The 26,318-nt window shown below is 33.5% G+C and overlaps 1 protein-coding gene across 10 annotated transcripts in view; it reads right to left on the reverse strand.

Annotated features, from left to right (window-relative positions):
• Atpalpha (sodium/potassium-transporting ATPase subunit alpha) overlaps window positions 1–26,318 on the reverse strand; it is a 152,531-nt gene that overhangs the window by 41,404 nt on the left and 84,809 nt on the right. For 8 of the 10 annotated variants that reach the window (XM_067761862.1, XM_067761861.1, XM_067761863.1 and 5 more), the window contains 2 exons: window positions 12,157–12,237; window positions 70–201 (listed from right to left, as the gene is read on the reverse strand). In XM_067761862.1, the coding sequence (XP_067617963.1) occupies window positions 70–201; window positions 12,157–12,237 (213 nt within the window). Of the gene's footprint in view, window positions 1–69; window positions 202–12,156; window positions 12,238–22,432; window positions 22,831–26,318 lie in introns of all 10 variants that reach the window. The other 2 variants (XM_067761867.1, XM_067761866.1) reach the window with 2 other exon arrangements.

The following is a 26,318-nucleotide window of genomic DNA, read 5'->3' on the forward strand; positions in this document are numbered from 1 at the left end:
ATTTTTTCTTTAATATCAGCAACAATACATTTATAAAATATAATAAATAAATATTAACATTCTACTTACATTCTCTGGATGCGTCTGAAAGCGTTGATACAGTTCCTCAGGAGAGATTTTATGAAAATCTATATCTAACTCCTGTTTGAGATCATCAAGATTCTCCTTCTTTTGTGGCTTTGGTGGCATCTTGCGTTTAGACTGTGTAAACAAATACAAATGTTTTAATAGTTATATGAACATTTTTGTAATTGTACAAACAAATTTGTATAAACACTTTCAGCCAACACCTTTGCGATAGTACACTGTAGAAAATGTTCCAGTAAAAAATCGATTTTTCTTTTAAATCATGCCAGTTTTTTGTTAGTAACTTTTAACACCATTTTTATGTGCGTATGTGTGTTTATTCTTTATTTCAGCCACTTTTTTTGCATATACTTAATTATTTATTTTTTACGCTGCACCTTTACTATTAGTTAATTATTACCAGAAACCAATTTTACATGTCATTGCAACTACATTTATACTCATACTTAAATGAAAGATATTTGAAATTTGTTTTGTTTTGAAACTTAGCATAATAAAATTAAATATTAACATTAGAAGGCCCCACCAAAAAATATAATTTTTTTTCTCCGAAAATATAAAGTTTGTTATTTTTGAAGACATATTTCAAAATACTACGGAGAAAAATAAAAGCTGTACCAGATCGAAATATTTTCAAAATTTAAGTGTTTTTAAACATTTGAAAATGGGGTTTTCAAAAACAAACTTTAACTCAGGGAATATTGGGCAATAATATCAACGCCTACATTGAAAATTTTAAACAAAAAAAAAACCATTAAATAAAAACATTATGATGAAAAATAGAATTAAATAATAATTAATATGAAAAAAATTGATAACAAAAATAAATGAAAAAAATTTAATAGAAGTACAAAAAAGTAAAAACATAAAAAATTAAAAATAAATAAAAACTTAAAAGATAAAACAAATTTTTTTTTAATTTTTATGAAATAAAAATATGTTCAAGCATATTTTGGAAACCTTTACAAAAAATTTATATACAAAAAAAAAATTTTAATAAAAAAAATTTTAACAAAAGCATAAAAAGAAAAACTGAAATTAATAAAAACAATTAAAAAATTTAACAAGAGTAAAGATAAATAAAAAATAAAAAAGCAAATAGATATTTAAAATTTTGTAGAAATAGAAGTAAAATTTCCATTAATTTTTTATGAATATCTCTTAAGTTTCAAATTTTTCTTTCATCGGAAATTACTTTTTTTTTGTAAGAAATAAAAAAAAAAAAACAAATTCATCAGATAACTTTTATATGATAACACAAAGAGTGAGGAATAATTTTAGGCGCGTTCGTTAAAACTAGTTTGATACCAATAGTAATAGTACACAGTTGCGAACACGAAAATAGCAATGAAACTTGGTAGCAAATTTTATAAATTTTTTTGTTGGTAGATTTTAGAAAAGCTTGAAAAAATTTGGTATCTAAAAATATGCAAACCAATATCAAAAAAGTTTTCGATAAAGAACGAGAAGTGTTTAAAAATCTGCATGCAAATTTTGCATTTTTTGAATTTCCATAATTTTGAGTTTGCAGTTTTGTAATCCAGTGCCGGTCTCTGAGAAGTGTGTTATTTTTTTTTTTTTAAATAAAAAATAAAATCTTGCGCACTTCATATAGAAGAAAATGTAAAACACCATTCGCAAAAAATTTTGACAAATCACTATGAATTTAAGAAAATCATAACATACGCTTTAGAAGACAAAAATTGACTGGGGCTTCATAATAATTCTAAACAAAAAATTCTAAATATTCTTGGAGATTTTTAAATATTTCTCGATTTTTTGGATATATTGAAAAAGTCTTTGAGATTGATTTGCATAGTTTCAGCTTTTGAATGAGGGGGTTTAATGAAATTGGTACAGCTCACGCTTAATTTTTTCGAAATATTTTAGCAGAGGTCTTTAAAATATAATAAAGTTTGTGAATCCGACACCAAAAACACCGTTGTTTGAGTTATCGTATGATAAGCATTCTGAAACTAATTATGTAAATATGAAACAAAAATCTTCGAATATTATATTTAGCTACTGTGCCTTACTTACCACACATTAAGGCATAACTAGTGATATATAACCATTTCGAAACCATTAATTTATGAAATGTGGTGAAGAGTTAGCGACAAGAGGTTAAGTATGATGAATTGAAATTGAATTTAAAAACAAAAATATCCGAATTAAAAAAATTTTTTTTTTTGGTAATAAAAATAAAAAAGGGACAATAAAAATAAGTCTGCTACAAAAACACAGAACAAAAAACTCTAAGATTACGAAAAAATATATATATTAAATTAGTAACAATTTATCCATCCAGGCAATATGACTAAGTATTGTAAACAAAACCTAAAGCTATTTTGAAACTACACTGCGCAAAAAATATATTTAAATTTTAAAATTTTCGCAGACCAATTACTTTTTCTCAAACCATAATTATTTATTTAAATAAATACTACATATGCCTCTATTTATTTTCTTTTCTTATTACAATTTCTTGTTGGCGCGGTTTTAGCTATTTCGACCTCGGAAGTGCATTGTTTTTTATAAATTTTTTTTGTCCAAAAATAAGCACAAACAAATGTACAAATACACGTCAGTCAGCCAAAACACACTTAAAGATACTAAACGCCAACACAACCAGCTGTGTCGCGTCTTACTATAAATACATATGTACATATGTAAGTATTTAGCGCTAAGCATATAAAATTTTTGTGAGATGCGACAGTTGCAATACAAACTTATGAATTACAGCTATTTTTAATTCATTTTTATTTGAATATCCAGCTTTATGATTTGTTTTTTTTTTTGCTTTTTCTTTTTTTGACAAAAAGTTTACGTGCGCCCAACAGTAGTGTCCTTTACTTTTTTGATGCGAAACTATTTATTTGAATACATTTTGAACTACAATTAATCGTTTAAAAAATAACTTTATTTTGGAAAAGCGAAAAACATGTTACATGGTTTTGTTAGAAATTGCCTCGAGATAGTTGAATATCGATTGGAGCAATAATACATAAGTAACCCCGTTTTCTAATCCATAACGTTAGTTGGTCAGATTGCAATCTTTAGTTTGACCATCTACATATGTTTGCGCTTTTAAGTTGATTGTAATCTCATTTGATTACTGCTTTTATGATTTAAAAAACCAACGACTGCATTCAATTTAATTGTAAGAATATCTATTTGTAGTCAATTTGATGTCAATCGTCGTAGTGATAGATTTAAAAACTAAAATAGCAATAAAATGAAAACATAATTTGTTTAAAAAAATTGTAACCGAGTCAATTTCAGTATATAAGACCGTTTAGAAGTACACGTTTTTGGTTGAATCTCTAAACTGATTGCAATCATTTGATTGGAAATGAATGTTCTGAAGTACGAGGTTCAAAATTTTTTTAATTAAAAGTGAATTGCTTTCCTACTTCATAGTCATTCCTGCTCCTAATTACTATTATCAGCAAGAAAAACAATTATGATTACTCTGACTGCAATCAGAACTTTTGTACAATCAATGATTTTAATCAAAAGTTTTTGTGCAATCAATATTGATGATTACAGTTAAGTACTATTGAATGATTGTAAGTTACAGTTTTCACAATAACAATAAAAGCAAACAAGAAAACGCTTCCGCTATGTTCAAAATATTTTCTTCGACACTGTACATACAAATATTGTAAATAAAACGAGACAAAAGACAAAATAATAAACGAAAATTGGTTGTGAGATTTAAATGTTTATAAATAAATTACAAAAAAAAAACAAAGTTATTAATTTATTTTTATTTTATTTTATGAATGCGTACTCCATGCATATATAATAGTACTGTGCCTTTATTCGATTAATCGAAGAAGTTGAATAATCTATTTTAAATTTAAATTTTAAAATATTATTTAGAAACCTAAAATGAAAAAAAAAATTTAAGTAAAAGAAGAAACGTTCAAGGCAAGGCTGACCGAGGAAAAATAAAGTATAGAAATGGCAGGATTGTGATTAATCACTTTACTCACACTGTATTTAATCAATATATTAATCTATAATCAATATTTTTTTTTGTATTAATTCAGAAAGTAACTACTGGAAGAAACTTAATTTTTGATTAGTTAAAATTAAGATTTATTATATAAATTACGTAATTTATTTTGTGATTATTCAAAATTATAAGTTAACGGCTAATCAAACGATGTTTATATACAGCAGAGAACAGAAAACTAGCAGGTCAGTGTCAAATTTCGTCAATTAAATGCTTCTTTGTATGAATTACGCGGGGGTTGCCCTTATTGCTGTTGTATGAAAACATTTATTTGAAGCTATTTTTAATTTATATTTTTATTTAATAATTTGGGAAAAATTTAAACAACGTGACACATGATTACATACAAAGTATGTACTGTGTGTTTTTTTTTTTTTTTTTTATGTACTGTGCAAAAAGAATAAAATATGCAACGAAGGCAATTGGGATAAAGTTTAAAACAACTAAGGCACGACGTGGCTGAATGCGTTTGTAACACTTCAACCATCGTAGGAGTACGGGTTCAAATCCCACTCCCGGGAGAAAAGGCTTTGAAGAGATTTACAAGGTATAATCGAAACAGCTGTCGCCTTGTACGATGTCACGTTATTTAAATTTTTCCCAAATTATTAAATTCTTCTTTCTTTCTTAGTTTTCGATATTTTAGGCGAAAACTTCTATGAACTTTGTAATTAAAACTGTGTAAACCAATCTCAAACACGTTTTCGTAAAAAAAGTTAAATTTGAAACAATTTTGAACTTTTTAATTGGAGTTCTCTGAATTTAATTGAATAAATTTTATAAAAATTGCCATTGCTATTTTTCTGTTCGGTGCTGTATAAATAAATAAAAAACAAGTAAGGAAGGCTAAGTTCGGGTGTAACCGAACATTACATACTCAGTTGAGAGCTATGGAGACAAAATAAGGAAAATCACCATGTAGGAAAATGAACCTAGGGTAACCTTGGAATGTGGTTGTATGACATGTGTATCAAATGGAAGGTATTAAAGAGTATTTTAAGAGAGAGTAGGCCATAGTTCTATGGATGGACGCCATTTAGGAATATCGCCATAAAGGTGGACCAGGGCTGACTCTAGAATTTGTTTGTACGATATGGGTATCAAATGAAAGGTGTTACTGAGCATTTTAAGAGGGAGTGGGCCTTAGGTCTATCAGTGGACGCCCTTTCGAGATATCGCCATTAAGGTGGACCAGGGGTGACTCTAGAATGTGTTTGTACGATATGGGTATCAAATGAAAGGTGGTAATGAGTATTTTAAAAGGGAATGGGCTTTAGTTCTATAGGTGAACGCCTTTTCGAGAAATCGCCATAAAGGTGGACCAGGGGTGACTCTAGAATATGTTTGTACGATATGGGTATCAAAGGAAAGCTGTTAATGAGTATTTTGAAAAGGAGTGATCCTTAGTCCATAGGTGGCCGCCGTTTCGAGATATCGCCATAAAGGTGGACCAGGGGTGTCTCTAGAATGTGTTTGTACGATATGGGAATCAAATGAAAGGTGTTACTGAGCATTTTAAGAGGGAGTGGGCATTAGGTCTATAGGTGGACGCCTTTTCGAGATATTGCCATTAGGGTGGGCCAGGGGTGACTCTAGAATGTTTGTACGATATGGGTATAAAACGAAAAGTGTTACTGAGCATTTTAAGAGGGAGTGGGCAATAGGTCTATAGGTGGACGCCTTTTCGAAATGTCGCCATTAGGGTGGGCCAGGGGTGACTCTAGAATGTGTTTGTATGATATGGGTATCAAATGAAAGATGGTAATGAGTATCTTAAAAGGGAGTAATCCTTAGTTCTATAGGTGGACGCCTTTTCGATATATCGCCATAAAGGTGGACCAAGGGTGACTCTAGAATGTTTGTACGATATGGGTATCAAACGAAAGGTGTTACTGAGCATTTTAAGAGGGAGTGGGCATTAGGTCTATAAGTGGACGCCTTTTCGAGATATCGTCATTAGGGTGGGCCAGGGGTGACTCTAGAATGTGTTTGTACGATATGGGTATCAAACGAAAGGTGTTACTGAGCATTTTAAGAGGGAGTGGGCATTAGGTCTATAGGTGGACGTCTTTTCGAGATATCGCCATTAGTGTGGGCCAGGGGTGACTCTATAATGTTTGTGCGATATGGGTATCAAACGAAAGGTGTTACTGAGCATTTTAAGAGGAAGTGGGCATTAGGTCTATAGGTGGACGCCTTTTCGAGATATCGCCATTAGGGTGGGCCAGGGGTGACTCTAGAATGTGTTTGTACGATATGGGTATCAAATGAAAGGTGGTAATGAGTATTTTAAAAGGGAGTAATCCTTAGTTCTATATGTGGACGCCTTTTCGAGATATCGCCATAAAGGTGGACCAAGGGTGACTCTAGAATGTTTGTACGATATGGGTATCAAACGAAAGGTGTTACTGAGCATTTTAAGAGGGAGTGGGCATTAGGTCTATAGGTGGACGCCTTTTCGAGATATCGCCATAAAGGTGGACCAAGGGTGACTCTAGAATGTTTGTACGATATGGGTATCAAACGAAAGGTGTGACTGAGCATTTTAAGAGGGAGTGGGCATTAGGTCTATAGGTGGACGCCTTTTCGAGATATCGCCATTAGGGTGGGCCAGGGGGACTCTAGAATGTTTGTACGATATGGGTATCAAACGAAATGTGTTACTGAGCATTTTAAGAGGGAGTGGGCATTAGGTCTATAGGTGGCCTTTTCGAGACATCGCCAATAGGGTGGGCCAGGGGTGACTCTAGAATGTTTGTACGATATGGGTATCAAACGAAAGGTGTTACTGAGCATTTTAAGAGGGAGTGGACATTAGGTCTATAGGTGGACGCCTTTTCGAGATATCGCCATTAGGGTGGGCCAGAGGTGACTCTAGAATGTTTGTACGATATGGGTATCAAACGAAAGGTGTTACTGAGCATTTTAAGAGGGAGTGGGCATTAGGTCTATAGGTGGACGCCTTTTCGAGATATCGCCATTAGGGTGGGCCAGGGGTGACTCTAGAATGTGTTTGTACGATATGGATATCAAATTAAAGGTATTAATGAGGGTTTTAAAAGCGAGTGGCCCTTAGATGTATATGTGAAGGTGTTCTCGCGATATCGACCAAAATGTGGACCAGGTGATCCAGAAAATCATCTGTCGGGTACTGCTAATTTATTTATATATGCAATACCACTAACAGTATTCCTGCCAAGATTCCAAGGGCTGTTGATTTTGCCTTGTAGAACTTTTTCATTTTCTTCTACTTAATATGGTAGGTGTCACACCCATTTTACAAAATTTTTTCCAAAGTTATATTTTGCGTCAATAAACCAATCCAGTTACCATGTTTCATCCCTTTTTTCGTATTTGGTATAGAATTATGGCATTTTTTTCATTTTTCGTAATTTTCGATATCGATAAAGTGGGCGTGGTTATGGTCGGATTTCGGCTATTTTTTATACCGAGATAAAGTGAGTTCAGATAAGTAGGTGGGATAAGTTTAGTAAAGATATATCGGTTTTTGCTCAAGTTATTGTGTTAACAGCCGAGCGGAAGGACAGACGGTGGACTGTGTATAAAAACTGGGCGTGGCTTCCACCGATTTCGGTCATTTTCACAGAGAACAGTTACCGTCATAGAATCTATATACCTACCAAATTTGAGAAGGATTGGTAAATTTTTGTTCGACTTATGGCATTAAAAGTATTCTAGACAAACTAAATGAAAATGGGCGGAGCCACGCCCATTTTGAAATTTTCTTTTATTTTTGTATTTTGTTGCATCATATCATTACAGGAGTTGAATTTTGACTTAATTTACTTATATACAGTAAAGATATTAAATTTTTTGTTAAAATTTGAATTAAAAAAATTTTTTTTTTAAAAAGTAGGCGTGTTCTTCATCCAATTTTGCTAATTTTTATTTAGCACATATATAGTAATAGTAGCAGCGTTCCTGCCAAATTTCATCATGATATCTTCAACGACTGCCAAATTACAGCTTGCAAAACTTTTAAATTACCTTCTTGTAAAAGTGGGCGGTGCCACGCCCATTGTCCAAAATCTTACTAATTTTCTATTCTGCGTCATAACGTCAACCCATCTGCCAAGTTTCATCGCTTTAATTGCCTTTGGCAATGAATTATCGCATTTTTTCAGTTTTTCGAAATTTTCGATATCGAAAAAGTGGGCGTGGTTATAGTCCGATATCGTTCATTTTAAATAGCGATCTGAGATGAGTGCCCAGGAATCTACATACCAAATTTCATCAAGATAGCTCAAAATTTACTCAAGTTATCGTGTTAACGGACGGACGGACGGACGGACGGACGGACGGACGGACATGGCTCAATCAAATTTTTTTTCGATCCTGATTATTTTGATATATGGAAGTCTATATCTATCTCGATTCCTTTATATATGTACAACCAACCGTTATCCAATCAAACTTAATATACTCTGTGAGCTCTGCTCAACTGAGTATAATTATATGAATAAATGATTTTGGAATATCTTATTCTAGGTTTCGAGTTCGATTTGAAAACGTCTTTTGAGACAATTTACAATCTAAGTGTCTTTACACAGGATTTTTCACTAATTGCGATATATCGTTTGCTGAGTCGTATATCGATTGCTCTATCAGTTCGGAAACACCTCTTCTTGATATGTTTTTCAAAATCGCCCAAACTCAGAATTCGGCTGAGGAGCCCCTTAGCTCATAACTAGTTTTATAAGCTATAGGGGTGCTTGTGTTGACTTTACAGATAGGGCGTTTTTGAAGAAATTACTTACTTACATACTTACTTAATTGGCGCTTAACCGTCTGAACGGTTATGGCCGTCCAACAAGGCGCGCCAGTCGCTCCTTCGCTCCGCCAACCGGCGCCAATTGGTCACACCAAGGGAGTTTAAATCGTTTTCCACCTGGTCCTTCCAACGGAGTGGGGGCCGCCCTCTACCTCTGCTTCCATAGGCGGGTTCCGATAGAAACACTTTTTTGGCCGGAGCATCATCTTTCATTCGCATAACATGGCCTAGCCAGCGCAGCCGCTGCGTTTTAATTCGCTGGACTATGTTGATGTCTGCGTATAGCTCGTACAGCCCATCATTAAATCTTCTTCGGTACTCGCCATCGCCAACGCGTAGAGGTCCATAAATCTTTCGAAGAACTTTTCTCTCGAACACTCCCAAAGCCGCTTCACCTGCTGTTGTCATGGTCCATGCTTCTGCCCCATATAGCAGGACGGGTACGATAAGTGACTTGTAGAGTATGATTTTCGTTCGCCGAGAGAGGACTTTACTTTTCAATTGCCTACCTAGTCCGAAGTAGCATTTATTGGCAAGATTGATTCTTCGCTGGATTTCAGTGCTGATGTTGTTGCTAGTGTTGATGCTGGTTCCCAAATAAACGAAGTCTTTTACTATTTCGAAATTATGGCTGCCGCATATGCGCTGACTCTTTGCTCGATGACAGCAGGTACTTCGTTTTGTCCTCATTCACCATCAAACCCATCTTTACCGCTTCTTTTTCCAGTTTGGAGTAAGCAGAACTAACAGCGCGGGTGTTTAGGCCTATGATATCAATGTCATCAGCATATGCCAGTAATTGCACGCTTTTATAGTATATTGTTCCAGTGCGGTTAAGTTCTGCAGCTAGTATAATTTTCTCCAGCATCAAATTAAAGAAATCGCACGATAGGGGGTCACCCTGTCTGAAACCTCGTTTAGTTTCGAACGGCTCGGAGAGGTCCCTTCCCAATTCTGACTAAGCTGATGGTGTTGCTCAACGTCATTTTGCACAGCCGTATAAGTTTTGCGGGGAACCAAATTCAGACATAGCGGCATATAGGCAGCTCCTTTTCGTGCTGTCGCAGGCGGCTTTAAAGTCGACGAAGAGGTGATGTGTGTCGATTCTCTTTTCACGGGTTTTTTCCAAAATTTGGCGCATTGTGAAAATCTGGTCGATGGTAGATTTACCAGGTCTGAAGCCGCACTGATACGGTCCAATCAGCCGGTTCACGGTGGGCTTCAATCTTTCGCACAATACACTTGAAAGGACCTTATATGCGATATTAGGAAGGCTGATTCCACGATAGTTGGTGCATTTTGCAGTATCCCCCTTCTTGTGGACTGGGCAAAGAACACTTAGATTCCAACCGTCGGGCATGCTTTCGTCCGCCCATATTTTGCTAAGAAGCTGCTGCATGCGCCTTACCAACTCCTCGTCGCCGAACTTGAATAGCTCCGCAGGCAATCCATCAGCGCCCATGGCCTTGTTGTTTTTCAATCTGGTTATTGCTATCCTAACTTCGTCATAATCGGGCGGGGGACATACATATATTCCATCATCTCCGATTGCGGGATCGGGTTCTTCATCTCTGCGCGGTGAATTGCTGCCTCCATTTAGGAGAGCAGAGAAGTATTCCCTCCATAATCTAAGCACTCTCTGGACAAGGTCGCCGTTTTCATTCCTACAGGAGTTTGCCCCGGTCTTAAAACCTTCCGTCTGTCGCCGTATTTTTTGGTAGAATTTTCGGGCGTTATTCCTGGTGCCTAGCAACTCAAGCTCCTCGCACACACGCCTTTCTGCTTCTGCCTTTTTCTTCCTGAAAAGGCGTCTCGCTTCCCTTTTCCACTCACGATAGCGTTCACACACTCCTCTTGTCGCGCTCGCTTTTAACGTAGCCCTGTAGGCAGCGTCTTTTCTTTCGGTTGCAACGCGGCATTCTTCATCATACCAGTTGTTTTTTCGTGGCCGCCGGTAACCAATTTTTTCCTCGGCGGCAGTACGAAGTGCTTTGGAGATATGCTCCCACTGCTCCTGTATTCCTTCAGGATGAGTTGTGCTCTCAGAGAGCAGGTGTGAGAGTCGAGTTGCGAAATCATTGGCAGTCTGTTGTGATTGAAGCTTTTCGACGTCTAGCTTTCCTTGTGTTTTTTGTTCCTTGGTTTTAGCCGCGTTGAGGCGGGTGCGTATTTTGGCTGCAACGAGATAATGGTCCGAGTCGATGTTAGGTCCTCGGATCGTGCGCACATCTAAAACACTGGAGGCATGCCGTCCGTCTATCACGTGATCGATCTGATTGCGAGTATTTCGATCAGGAGACAGCCATGTAGCTTGATGTATCTTTTTATGCATGAACCTCGTGCTGGATATGACCATGTTTCGAGCACCGGCAAAGTCAATCAGCCTCAGTCCGTTAGGAGAAGTTTCATTGTGTAGGCTGAACTTTCCGACTGTTGGGCCAAAAACACCTTCTTTGCCCACCCTGGCGTTAAAGTCGCCAAGCACGACTTTTATATCATGACGGGGGCAGCGCTCGTATGTGCGTTCTAATTGTTCATAAAAAGTGTCTTTCACCTCATCGTCTTTCTCCTCTGTCGGCGCATTGGCGCAGATGAATGATATATTAAAAAATTTTGCTTTTATTCGGATAGCGGCGAGACGCTCGTCCACAGGCGTGAACGCCAGCACTTGGCGACAAAGTCTCTCTCCCACCACGAATCCGACGCCGAAACTGCGCTTATTCGCATGGGCACTCCAAAGAAGAAATTGGGTGATACAAATTAGAAAAAGGATGGTTTTCAAAAGTTTTCTAAATAAGGGCGTGTTCGAGGTATTCCACTCAGCGGTTGATATAGTGCTGAATCAAGCAAAGAAAAAACGTTTTTCGAATCGAGCAAATCTGAGCAGTTCATAAATCGAATTCGAAACCCGAAATATGACTAATTGTTTTTATGAGTGTGAGATTAAGTGTATGTAAATAAAAGAATGAAAAGTTCTAATTACTAATTAATAGGGTTTATAAAAAAACTAGCAACAAATCCAACAAAAAACAAATAAAAGAATAGAACTTAGCGCATGAGCTTGAAAATTAATGATAAATTATAATATAGATAGGAATTTAGCTACATATATGAAACTTTATGTATGTATGTATGTATGTACGTATATCTAGTACATAAACAAACATTTATTGCAATATTAGATATGACAAGTGTATTTATGTTTATGTATGAATTTACGTATATGAATCTATATATTTATATATATATATTTTACCTTAAGACGTCCATCGGCTGTACGATTATCGTCATCGGTTGGTATAACCGTGGCGAAACGATAAGAGTCTGCTCTCCCATGCTATATAGTACAGAGTATATTCGTATCGTTGAATGTGTAACAAACAAATACAACAATTATAAGGTAGAACAATAACAACAAGCACAGGAACATGGTAGCGTTGATTAAACGAGCACAATAACGCAAAAACAACGTAAATATACGTAACATATATGGAGGTACGTAATGCAAATGTAATTTTATGTTATGTCAATGTAATGCAGGCATAAAACAGCGAGGGCAAAAATTGGAAAATAGAAAAACAATACAAAGAATTTAATAAAAAATAGTATGTAAAAGGGATTGATAAATTTTAGGAATATGTATGTAAAACTATTTGTAGTAAAAAAATACATAGAGCAGCGAACACGAAAATTGCAGTGACGATTTTTAAGAAATGTCGTCAATTCAATGCTCCTTTTTTATTTGCGATAGTTAAAGAAGAAAATCTCTTTAAATTTTGTAGCTAAAACTATGCAAACCAACCACAAAGCAAAATCAGTTCATAAAAGCAACTTGCCAACAACAAAGCCTAGCTTTGGTACAAGCAAACATACCAAAGGATGGACTATTCAAGGAATAAAACCATGCAAAGAAGGCATTTTCTTCTCAAATTATTAAATAAATTAAAAAACTGCTTTAAAAACATAATTTCATACAATAAAGGGCACTTCGCGCTTAATTATGCAATCTCAAATTATGCGAAGAGTTCCAACTTTTTTATGGAGTTTTTTTTGGGTATGCAGTTTTGTGATCCTAGCAATTCTTGTAATAATTAAGTGCAAGTTCAAGGTATCTCCAAATTCTTCTTGACTTTTGACAATTTTTTTTTTCCATGGGTGTTTAAGATTTTCTTCCATACAAAGTGAACATAACTTTATTTTTTATATGGAAGAAAACCTGAAACGCGCTTTGGAAAAAAAATTGTTAAAAATCAATGCTAATTTGGAAAGACCTATAACTTGTACTTAGTCAGACTAAAATTTATTGGGCTACGAAACTGCATACTCAAAAAAAATCAAAATTTTTGGTAAAAATTTGAAATTTTCGTAAAGCTTTCTTGAATTTTCGAATTTTTTCGAAAATGTTTTTGAAATTGGTTTGCATACTTTCAGTTACAAAATTCATAAAAGCTTTTTACTCAAGTATACATACAAAAAATATTTAACTGACGAAATTTGATAATAAAAAACTGCCACTGTTATTTTCGATTACGCTGTTGTAAATAGGATTATACATAACTAGCATGCGATTTCTTTTTGTTGGAACAAGAAAAAAGTTTAAGGATATGATAACATAAGTCTTATATCAATGCATAATTAAATTTAAAACAAGTAAGGACGGGACTGTCTTCGGCTGTGCCGAAGACTTCATACCTTTCATGAATGGGGCTGAACAATAATCTTATCCCATTCGTAATCTCCAAATAATAGGATGTATAAGATAAGAAATATAAAGTGAACAGATGTATAAACCTAAACGATTTTTAAGATAAATATAAAATAAAAAATGGCAAAAAACCTCCTTATCTGAATGATCGGTTGTATGCGATATATATTATATATAGCTCCGATCGAAATGATTTTTACAGGAAATCTTCTATGATATATTAAAATATATATCACCAAATTTCACGTTTTTATATTGCAAACTAAGGGAGAAATGGCCAAAAATCTTTCTATCTGAACGATCGGTTGTATGGGATAGGTATATACTATGTACATATAGCTCCGACAAAGTGATTATGATATATTAGAATAAATATCACCAAGTTTAAAGTTTTTATATTGGAAATTAAGGGAGAAATGGCTAAAAATCTTTCTATCTGAACGATCGGTTGTATGGGATATATATTATATATAGCTCCGATCGAAATTAGTTTTTCATGAAATCTTCTATGATATATTAGAATAAATATCACCAGTTTAACTTTTTTATATTGGAAATTAAGGGAGAAATTGCCAAAAATCTTTCTATCTGAACGATGGGTTGTATGGGATATATACTATATATAGCTCCGATCAAAGTGATTTTTTCAGAAAATCTTCTATGATATATTAAAATATATATCAATGAGTTTCACGTTTATACTTTCTAAATTAAGGGAGAAATGTCTAAAAATCGTTCTATCTGAACGATCGGTTGTATGGGATATAACTATATATAGTTCCGATCAAAGTGATTTTTTCAGGATATCTTCTATGATATATTAGAATATATATCACTGAGTTTCACGTTTATACTTTCTAAATTGCGGCAAGAATTAGCAAAATCGTCTTTTCTGAACGATCGGTTGTATGGGAGATATATGTTATAGTGGTCCGATCCTACCGGATCCGACAAATGTCTAATATAATACAAAAATACATCCTTGTTCTCAATTTCATTGAGATATCTCAAAATTTGAGGGACTAGTTTGCGTTCAAACAGACAGACAGACGGACATGGCTATATCAACTCAGTTCGTCACCCTGATCAATTCGGTATACTTAATGGTGAGTCTATCTTCTATATTTCTCAACGTTACAAACATCGGACCAAAGGTAATATACCACTTCATGTTCACGAAAGGTATAAAAATAGTTGAAAATATACATAAAATCTAATCAATCTTATAAAAAGCGTTTTGGCACAAAATATTTAATTTTTTTCCGCACTAGATACTAATTTTTTTTAATACTCATCCCTTTGTTTCTCATTATACCCTCAATTGCCGCCATTTGCTTACTCATTGTTACTAAAACTCAGACAAATAACTGGGTCAAATTGAGTCATGCAATTGGTTAAACGCCTAAAAGCACACTTTAAAAGCTTTTTTAAATACAAAAGCAACTAAATTCAAGTAAATTTCGTAAGTGTTTTTACAACCCAATCAATAATATTGGAAAACACCATAAACTGTATTCAATTATATTGAAATTGTGCCGCTGGAAACTGTTTTTTATATGTATGATGTCTATATTCGTATCGCGTGCCTGTTACTAAGCAATTTCGAGCGCCTACATTTCGATTAGCCCACAACAAACCACTACATATTCTCACGTATCGTTTTGTAAGTAATATTTATGAAAAAAAAAAAAACAATTTAAAAATAAAAATGCAAATTTTCGATATGGTAATGGCACTTGACTACAGGCGAAGGAAATCATATTTTTTCCCGCCAAAATCGGATTTGTTTTGTTTACTGAAAGCCTTCGCTGATTACTCAGCCGCTTTGATTGAGATTTATATTGGATGTATGATTAGTTGTGTGTTTACTTATAACAAAAAAAAATAAAAAATTATAACAACAGAAAAACGCCAATTAGTCAGGCATAGAAAATACAAAATAATGTGGGGACTATGAAGACGATGAGGTATAGAGAAGAAAAAAAGTTTAGTGAAGTCAAAAACAATTCTGGGAGAATAATATTTTAATATTTTGCATTTGACTGTGGGATAGTAAAAAAATAAATAGTTAAGAAATTATAAAAGCATTTCAAAATTAATTAGTTAATTTTTAAAAGCTCCATTAGACTACATCTGATCAATGTTTGCACAGACGGAAAATATTTGCCGCAAATATTAATTAAGAGATCAAATATTTAATACCATAAAGGAAGTTAAAACAAAAATTAATTACTGAATCACTTTTGCTTTCAGGAATTGGCAACGTTAATGTCGACAGCTAAGATCTGGGTATACCAAAAAAAGTTTAAAACTGTTTAGAATAATAATGACATTGCTCAAGATATTCATCCAGCTTTCCCTTTATTTAGAACTTTTCCTATTGGGCCTAGATCTGTGATAGTGTCTACTGAAATTATCCCAAAAATAATGGCATAGCAATCAGGGAATAATCCTGAAAACAATTCTTAAATGACATGTTGTTGTTGTATTAACGATAAAGACATTCCCCCAAGGTTTTGGGGAAAGTTATCGATGTTGATGGTCCTTTGCCGGATATAGATCCGGTACGTTCCGGTAACAAAGCACCATAAAGGTACTAGCCCGACCACCTCGGCAACGATTAATATGATCACATTAAACATTCTAGGCCATCCTTGCAGAAAAAGTTTGCTTGACCCGTTGCTTGATAAGCTTTTGTATATGAAGTTCTAGATTTCTTGAGAGGTGATTGGCAAGCTTAAAGACCGAAGAAGGTAAGACAAGCTTAAAGAGTTCTTAGCAGCCATAGTACAGACTATTCTATTTTTAACACGCTTATATTAGCTTCACTTGTATGTATATTTGTTTGTAACTCATTAGGCGCAAAGGAGAGTTAGACACATGTAGCGGAAATTATTGAAGACTCGCTGCAGTGGTTAAATAACTCTAACTCAACTAATCGAGTTGTGCTTAATAATAGGAGGTTTGTATGTCTGTTGAGCAAAGGTGCACAACGCCAGCAGAACTTCGAATATAAACACAACATTTCTTGGGTGCAGTGAATTAACTCCCAAATGCAATAACTCCCAACAAAAAAATGAAATAACTCCCACATATTTTCCATACAAATTGGGACTTATTTCATTATAAAATAGCTCCCAATTCATTGGGACTTATTTCATAATTTTTGCTGGTAATTATTTCATAATGAAATAACTCCCAAATGAAATAATCCGAATAAAATTTCTTTGGGAGTTATTTCTTAATTTTTTGAGATTGGGAGTTATTTCATTTTTATTGGGACTTACTTCATTGTTTGTAATTCAGGCACTGGGAGTTATTTCATTTTTGTTGGGAGTTATTTCATTTTCTTAAAAATACAATTTTATCAAACTTTGACGTTCTTCTAACAGAAACCCTTTTTGCGCTTATAAAAAATTACCTGGGTTTTCGCCATGCCAAGTCCGGGTGTGTGGTATAACCGTGGCTACCGCCACGGTGATGTCCTTCTGGGTACAAATTTTTTTCAGTGCACAACAACATTACAACAACCACATGAAATTTGCCAACTTCAACTGAAAATATCTCCGGATTATTGTTGTCGAGGACAATACGCGTCTTTTGACACTTCTGTCGATATTTTTGGACACGTATTAGCAGTCGACCCCTCAACTAGACTTTTACCGAAATCTCATACAAGTCTTGCCTATAGTTCGTTGTTAGTTTTGTTTTTTGCTTTTAATTTATATCGTATAAAGATTGGACCAGATGGAATGTCAGTCTTTGCGACAACAACACGGACGACATCGGCCATCGAGGGATATAATGGAGCGCTGGCAAAAATGATACCAAAACAGGGAAACTTTTATAAATTTATCAAAGTTTTGCAAACAGAGGAGTTCAATATGTCCCGAAATTTCGAAATGCTGGCTTATAGTAATGGAGCTTTAGGAAATACTAAAAAAAGACGGAAATTTATTGAAAAAGCTGAACTGTTTGCGAAAGCCAACGAAAATCTTCGTTCTGAAATCATAACAGCTACTGCGTTTGTTAATCGAATGGTGTATCCAAAAAATAAAATTGTCAGTGAAATGGAGCCAGAAGATTTTTTTGAAGATCAACCTAATCTTGAAGAAGAGGAGGAGGAAGAACAAAATTCCGCATCAAAGCCATCAGAAATACCGCGCTCTCAAATTTTATGCGTAATTTGTTTCGAGGTTGAGCCCAATTTACTATTGATGCCGTGCAAACATTTAAAAATATGCAACGCTTGTGTTCTAATGCTGCAAGCTAAGAGTATTTCCGAAAGACTAGAAAGCTTTAACTGTCCTATTTGCCGTGAAAAGGTCGACGACACTATTCAAGTTTTCTTGTAATTGTAAATTTTACATATGTACATAATAGTTTGCTGTACTTTTCAAATCTCATTGTAACTGATTATATAGTATAAAGATACCATTTCAAATTTTGATTTCAGATTTATTTCATTTTTTTGGGACTTATTTCATTTGGGAGTTATTTCATTTTTTTTTTGGGACTTGTGGTTTCATTATGAAATAACTGGCAAATATTTGGAGTTATATCATTTCCTTCTTTGGGAGTTATTTCATTTATTAAAAAAGTTATTTCATTTTTATTGGGACTTATTTCATTGGGACTAATTTCATTTGGGAGTTATTTCACTGCACCCATTTCTTGTAGTCGTATATGGGTAAAAGGAAAATATTGAAGAAAAATTTTAACACAGAATTTGCGCATGGTTACTGCTTGAAGAACAAGTAGATTCAGTTCTTGCTCTAACCTGAATCGCTGCCCTCACACGAAATGTAGGTAAAGGCCAAATAGATATCCGATGCTCTACGAAGCTCTTCTGGCACCTCTGCTGCGGAGCAGTGGTCACCTATTTGGAAACTGTGGCTGTGTTGACAAGAATAAACTCATTGTAGTGGTAATGGTTTAGTCATTGATTGACGAGCAACGAGGCACGCATATTTGTTATTTTATTCCCAAAGTTTAACAATAAATTAAAATATATATATATATATATATATTGCAAACATTAAACAATAAAAAAATATGCGAATGAGAATTTTTTGATATCCGCAAATAAACAATAGAATCCTTCGATGTTTCTACTCTGCTTGTACAGCGACTACTAACAAAAGAGAATAATAACACTGTGCTACACTGATTTTGAACTTTAATAGCGACCTAGTGTCCGTTGTAGGTCTTGATGAGTAGATCAAGATGCCGTGTTTCAAAATTTGCTAACACCCCGAAATTTTCAAGTTATTGTTAAAAAACTGTTTTTCTTGTACCTCGCGCATTCAAAAATTCGTTACTCCGTCATTTTTCCATCAATTTTTGATTGCTTAACAGTTTTAGAAAGCTGGAGGATAGGGCTTTAAAAATATATATATTTGTCTACACTTTTTATAGCAAATTTTTGAGATTTTTTAAAAGTTATCTAAAATTTTCTCGTTTTTTTTTAATTTTTCAAAGTTTGACGGCTTTTTAATGTATCATTTCTGTAATGAATTATTTTTTTTCTTAAAGAGGTTGAGAGAACATTCTATTTCGAGTAAAAAAAAAGTACTGGTTGATCAAATTCGGTTGAGTTGAAATAACAACAATTTTTGTGAACAAAAAAATTTTGCTCTCATCGTAGAATCGATATCGCGCCATGTCAGGATTGAATGTATGATTTCGTCGCCGTTGTTTTGAGCATTCTCTATGCTCCGTTTAACCTCTTTTTTATGATTTAATTATGAAACCAAGATAAACAAAATTATTTACTTTTATCATCAAATCATGTGTTAGGAAAAATTGATATGACCACGGTTTTGACACCGGTTTTTCTTGTTTGTGGAAATGAGATACACAGTTATTTAATTGCTCTCCGAAACATTTGTTTCTTTGCCTCTGTAAGATAAATGACAAGACGAAAGTTAGGATACTGTCATTTTGGTAGAATCAAATCAGTCAGTGGTTGTACGTGTTGCTACAAAGTACTTTTTTAAAAATGTGTGATAAGCGTAATAAGTTTTGTTACGTCTGCGGGTTATTCGTTGATACGAAACATCGTATACAATTAAAAACCAATGCAGCTCTCACAGAAGCTTTCACATCTATCTTTAATCGCGTGTATAGTGAAAATGTTTGGTATGAACCAGAGTATGCTTGTGTGAAGTGCTGCAGCGCACTCAAAAAATGGAAAACTGGGAAATGCAACAAACAACCTTTACCATACTCAACTCCAATGATATGGCATCGTCAACTTTTCCATAAGCCAGAAGATTGCTACTTCTGCAAAACAAATACTGTTGGTCATCACTACAAAACCCGTGACCGTATACAATATGCTAATGTGTTAACTGTATCTCAGGGAGAAATATCGACTATTCGTGATGCAATTTCCGAACTGCAAAATTCATCAGAAGCTGATGATGAAGAAATTTCTGACGGCCTAGAAATCAACGACACAAAGTCCATTTTCTGCATTCGCATTTGGATTTCTTCCCTGAAAATCTTGGACAATTCAGTGATGAACAGGGAGAACGGTTCCATCAGGAACTATTAGAGATCGAAAAACGCTTTGTCGGAAAAAGTCAGATCAGAATGCTGGCAAATTATTGCTGGTCTCTAAAACGCGATACTGACGATGTGGCTTATAAACGTAGAAGATCTAGCAAACATTTTTAACAGCTATCGAAATTCGAAGTTTTTTTGTATTAAGTACATAATATAAAACTAAATTTTATGTAAATATATTTGCAACTATTTATTTCTTTATTTTTTCTCTCCAACATAGGAGCGAAATAAAATTACTCGAGAGATGATATATGTAGATAAATAAAAAATATCGAAATTGTTTAAATAATTAAAGTCAATAATTGAAATTTTGTTATAACAAAAAATAATGGGTGGAATAAAAGAAACGATAAGAATGTTCAATACGATGGCAGCGATATACTGAAATCACACATTCAATCCTGACATGGCGCGACATCGATTCTACGATGAGAGCAAAATTTTTTTGTTCACAAAAAGTGTTGTCATTTCAACAATTCTCAACCGAATTTGATCAACCAGTACTTTTTTTACTCGAAATAGAATGTTCTCTCAACCTCTTTAAGAAAAAGAATAATTCATTACAGAAATGATACATTAAAAAGCCGTCAAACTTTGAAAAACTAAAAGAAACGAGAAAATTTTAGATAACTTTTAAAAAATCTCAAAAATTTGCTATAAAAAGTGTAGACAAATGTATATGTTTTTAAAGCCCTATCTTTCAGCTTTCTAAAACTGTTAAGCAATCAATTGATGGAAAAATGAAGGAGTAACGAATTTTTGAATGCGAGAGGTACAAGAAAAACAGTTTTTCAACAATAACTTGAAAATTTCGGGGTGTTAGAAAATTTTGAAACACGGCATCTTGATCTACTCATCAAGACCTACAACGCACACTAGGTCCCTACAAAAGTTCTTGAGATATTTTTTTTTTTGTAGCACTGTGTAATTTGTGTGAAGTGAACGCGAATAATTATTTCACTAGCTGACGCCCTTTGCTCAAGAGTTAAATCAATATCGTATATTAAGGTTTGATTAATGGATTATTTTCCAGTTTTAGGTTGTAACCTCATGAAAAGGTTCTTGATGTGTTGAAATCACATGATTTGATGATATAAGAACTGAAGTCGCAAAAATGCGACCAATGCGCATAAAGCTACATTGAGCTCTGGAGCACAGAAGAGCCATTAACGTTTAAAAGTTTGGGCTTAGATTTGATTGCCTAAACTTAAGAAAGAACCTAAGTATTTTATCATATTTTAACTGTTCTGAAATTGGTGAACTTGGACTGCCAGCTGTTTGCAAAACTGAAAAGTATTTCTGGAATATTTGAATGAGCTCAAGACCAGCTTAGAATAGTTGTTGTTATTATTTTTGTCTTTAAACTATATATTTCTATTTTAAGATATATATATATATAAAAGAAGTTATAGTAGTACTATTTCGGAAACATCCAAGTTTCGTCATCAGACCTTTTTAATTTTTTCCAGAAATTGCTCATCCGAGTGCCAGCCCAACCCGATTTCCAATAGCACTGACGTACTGCCAAATATTGCTTGCTATTTACATCATCGAACAAGAATTCAGATTTAAATGGGCCATTATTATAAAGAGAGTAATAACAATAAAACACAACCTAAAAAAACAGCAACTAAAGACAAAACAAGATATAACGAACAATATTCTTAATTCCAAAACTACTAACTCGTCTTAGGCGAGAACAACTGTATTCAAACTAAAAAAAAATTAAGTTAGTATTATAGAACATATAACTGAAAGCAGTGGAACATACAAAATACTTGTTTCATGTTCTACAATAATTAGACATCAATCTAGCTACTTTTACAGATCTAAAAAAGGAAAACATTCTAACCAAGTTTTTAAAATTTGCACATGCCGCCATAATAAAATATCATAAATATATTGATATCATAGTATTTTATAGCCCTAAGTTTAAAATTTGTAAGATAACACATGTTTTGTTATTATTAGCTTTGACAGAGAAACTCGAAATTAAACAATTGAATTCAATTTAAATTTAGCGTTTTTATAACACTCTTAACAAAAATAAAATAAAAATATGACTAAGCATTAAATTAACAAACGCTTATCGTTCTTTGGCGCAAACTTTATAAAAAGAAAAAATGTTTCCTCTGTTTAAATAGGTGCTGTTGATTTGTTTATAAAAATTTAATTGTTTTATATTTATTGGCCGACAAAGTGTGTTAAGCTAATTTGTATTTGTTTACTTTCTCTTTCAACATCTTTTATTACGCACTTTTTATTTTAGCCGTAATTTTGGTTGTAGATTTTCACTTTTATTATTTTGATTTGTTGCGCTTGGTTTTTTTTCCCGCTTTTATTGTTGTTCCACAAACACCAAAAAGGCCGGCAACTTGTGTTAAACGCCAAAAAAAAGTTCAAACGCCTCGTTGAAGAGCAAGAACGAAAAAATTGCCAATATGATGTTAATTTTTTACGCTTAGTTTGACTTTCTTGTATACTTTTTGTGCGTAATTTTCTGTTTTTATTTGCGATAAAATGTTATTTAGTTCTTTTGTTTATTTAGTTTTATGCACTTCAATCTTGATAGTGCATGACAGATTCTTCGTACGTATTTTGATTTTGTTTGTTTCTTTACGCAATATTCGTTTCATGCGTTCTTATATCAAGAAGCTATATGCAATGTTTTTGTTTATTTCATTATATTCGCATATTGTTTATGCATTGTAGAAAGAATCCATACACAAATATATTATGGTGCAAAGTTTGTTTATTCCAAGTAAAATAAATGTGCATAGACAGTATAGTGTGCGAAAGAAAGAAACATAGAGAAATTGTTGTTAGGTTAGATCAGAACACAATGATAAATCACTTAATTAAGAATCTTATACTAATTTTTATTCTGGAATTATAGATATCAATTTTCAAAGCTTCTTATCGCATATCTCGATCTAATAAGAGATAACTAAATAATTTAGATTATTTGTTGTGACAATCTTTGAGTTCGAGTTCTAAATGTATATCGATCTATAAAACATATTCCAAAAATCAAAGAAACTTTTGGAATGGATTCCTGTTTAGATGTGGGGTGCGACATACACACTCTTTCGCTCAATTAAAAAAAAACTACAGGTACAATTTTTTATCCAGTCATCTCTTTTTGTGCTCCATTGAATTTCACAGATTTCTAGAACCCTTCTAGTTGAATTTACTATAAACAAGTATTCCCTCAAGCTTTAACCCCAACCTTTTCTAATCTCATTATGCATTATGTAGATAAATGCAAATATTTATATACTGCAAATAATGCATAAAATGAGGCCTACAGTCATAGAACTATACGGAGAAAACAGCAATGTGAAATAAGCATTACAATATGTCAAATTTACTTAATATTTTCTGTTACTTGTTTTTTTTTTTTTAAATCCTTTGTCCGACAAAATTTTATTTTAAATTTTTAGAATGTATTATAACGTATTTTACTGTTAGGGTGTTGTTTCCACATGCGAAGTGGTGTGTTTTTTACAGATGGGACTAACCTCGGATTTTTCCCTAAGAATACACTGAAGTTTGCAGCGGTAAGGCGGTGTCTATAACGTAAACTTAATTGTGTGCTGTGGAATTGCCATGTAAATACCGCTTTCAACGAAATAAAAGTCATAGAAAAAGGCCTAGGACAAGACCAAACAATGGGGGTGGAAATCCTTTAAACGATTATAAGTTGAGAGCATTTATCTGGAATGATTAGATACATCACGGCGGTTGTGACGCTGTGCGGCTGGTTGATGTCCTCGCCAATGCAAATACTATCATCGCCGCGCTACAAGAGATGAGATGGACCGCGCAAAGCGGCCACCCGTCGAAGATATAGAGGAAACTCTAGAATGGGAACTTCATCTATGATTTTTTATTTCTGATAGAGAGTGGACAAGGAAAAGGCCCTTAGGCCTCCAGTCACGAGATAGCAAAGCCTAATGGGAAGAGTTTGTCCGTAATATGGTCGTCTGAGGAACTAATTTTCAGTACAAAACGATCCACCAAGATATCTACTTGTTTTGAGATGAGTAAAGCCGACCGCCAAATCGATCACGGTACAGCTACGGCAAACATATCAGCTCCATGACTCATGTGAAAAGAATGTTTTAAGACAAGACAAGAACAATGGAGGCGATCTCGTAACCGAGGTAACGCAAGTAATAATCTAATGGGGTAATATTGGAACTTTTATATGAAATATTCGGGATAATATTTGGCTACTAATGAGTTAATTATTGCACCAATATGCATAAAAAATTATTCCTTTTATTCTGTTGAGTTTCCGACAAGGTGGGAAGTTGATGTATCTTGCAATTGCAATTAGATTTAAATTCTGTATGTTGGGCGCTATCTTGAATTTGAAATTTGACATCGGATTCTTGTTTAGCGACCCCCACAATATTTCTAATAAGTAATTTGGTCATTATTATTGAGGAATTCTATTTTTTTCGATAATTTTTGACTAAAAAATTGCACTTTTTCCCCATATGTAAAGTTTTTAGAAATTTACAATATTTTATGTACAATTTACAGCAAAAATATGTATATTTTTCAGTTTTTTCATGTAAAAAACACATTTTTATGGGAATCCGCATTTGAATTAAAGTGAAAAATATGTCACTTTTACATGTTCAAACATGTAAATAACACCTTGAATTGTGCATTTAGCCATATAATCTTAAAATTGTGTGATCTGTAAATTTCACATCACTGCGTTTTCTTCGTAAAGCTCTAATTGTTTCGCGGAACCACAATTTCACCCAAAATGTGAGAAAATTACAAGATTAATAGATAATCGATGAAATCGTCTTGCTTTTTTAATAAGCAATGAAGTCGATCTTCGCGTACATTTTAAACAGAAACATGGGTCCATTGGTGGCAACAGGCGAGTTTGATCCGAACCTGTTGTGCTACAGTTTATGCCTCGTTTAATTTGGATCAATACTTTTTGTAGAAAATTCTATGGAGAAAAACTACTTTTTGGTTTAATCATTGATAACTTGTTTGTAGGTGTATAGAAATACATAATACGTAAGGTAAGTTACTATTATATATAAAACTGTAATTAAATATCAATAAATACATCTAATAATAGACTACTTAGGCCTACATCTTAATGGTTTTATTTTAATTGTTAACAGGTCCAGCTTATAATTGAAAATTTTGTTGGTATTATCCATTTTATACCTGTAAGAGTAAATTTTCACAAAATAATGTTTTGTATTGCAAATTTCTTTCATAATATTCTTCTCCTGCAAAAATAAAGCCCAGGGCTAACATTTCGCACAAGTTAATGACTCATCACATACAAGTAAAAAGTTCTAGGTATTACTCAACAACCGCACACAAAATAATACTGTTTTAAGCAAAGCAGCTTTTCTTGGAAAATTATAACAATTGATTTTTGATTAAACAATAAGTATCTAAACAACTGCGTAAGCAAGTTAATAACAATTACTAAAATTATATCTTTTTAAATTAGCTATTACTTAATCACAAACAGAGGAAAAGTACTAAATTTGTAAAAAAAAAAAAAAGAACAACAGACAATAGAAATCGTACACTCATTCTCATGCCAGCAAAAGACAATCATACCGCAATTATGTTTAAAAAATAAAATAAAAAGCAGGAACAATGTCTGGGACACACATTGACTGTGTTTTTTTTTTTTACTTCATATACATCTGCGTTTGCGACAAAAAAAATGTTCATCGACAATTGCACATAGTAGTAGTATGTGTAGAAAAAGTGTAGAGACGCACATTTTCGGTCATAATGTATAACGCATACCAAAATTTAAAACAAATAACAGTGGAGAAACACGCTTTTAAGTACTAATTTTATGTGCCACAATTTCATAAGTGCAAATAAAGTAAAGTTAAAACCAAATCCTAAGCGCTTCAAGTTTCTCCTTTGTTAATGAACTTATGAAAAATATCTATGCTTTTTTCTTTCTTCATCTCACTTTTTGAATTTACGCTCTGTCAATAACTAATATTTAATATATAAATAAGTAATAAATTTGTACTAGTATTAAGTAAACATTTCAAATATGACACTGTAAAAGACTATGTCTTATATGTGCACTAAATAAATTAATGAATAAAGTTATGCACTCCGCAGTC

This window comes from Eurosta solidaginis, chromosome 1 (genome assembly GCF_040869045.1).
Source record: "Eurosta solidaginis isolate ZX-2024a chromosome 1, ASM4086904v1, whole genome shotgun sequence".
NCBI classification, from domain to species: Eukaryota; Metazoa; Arthropoda; class Insecta; order Diptera; family Tephritidae; genus Eurosta; species Eurosta solidaginis.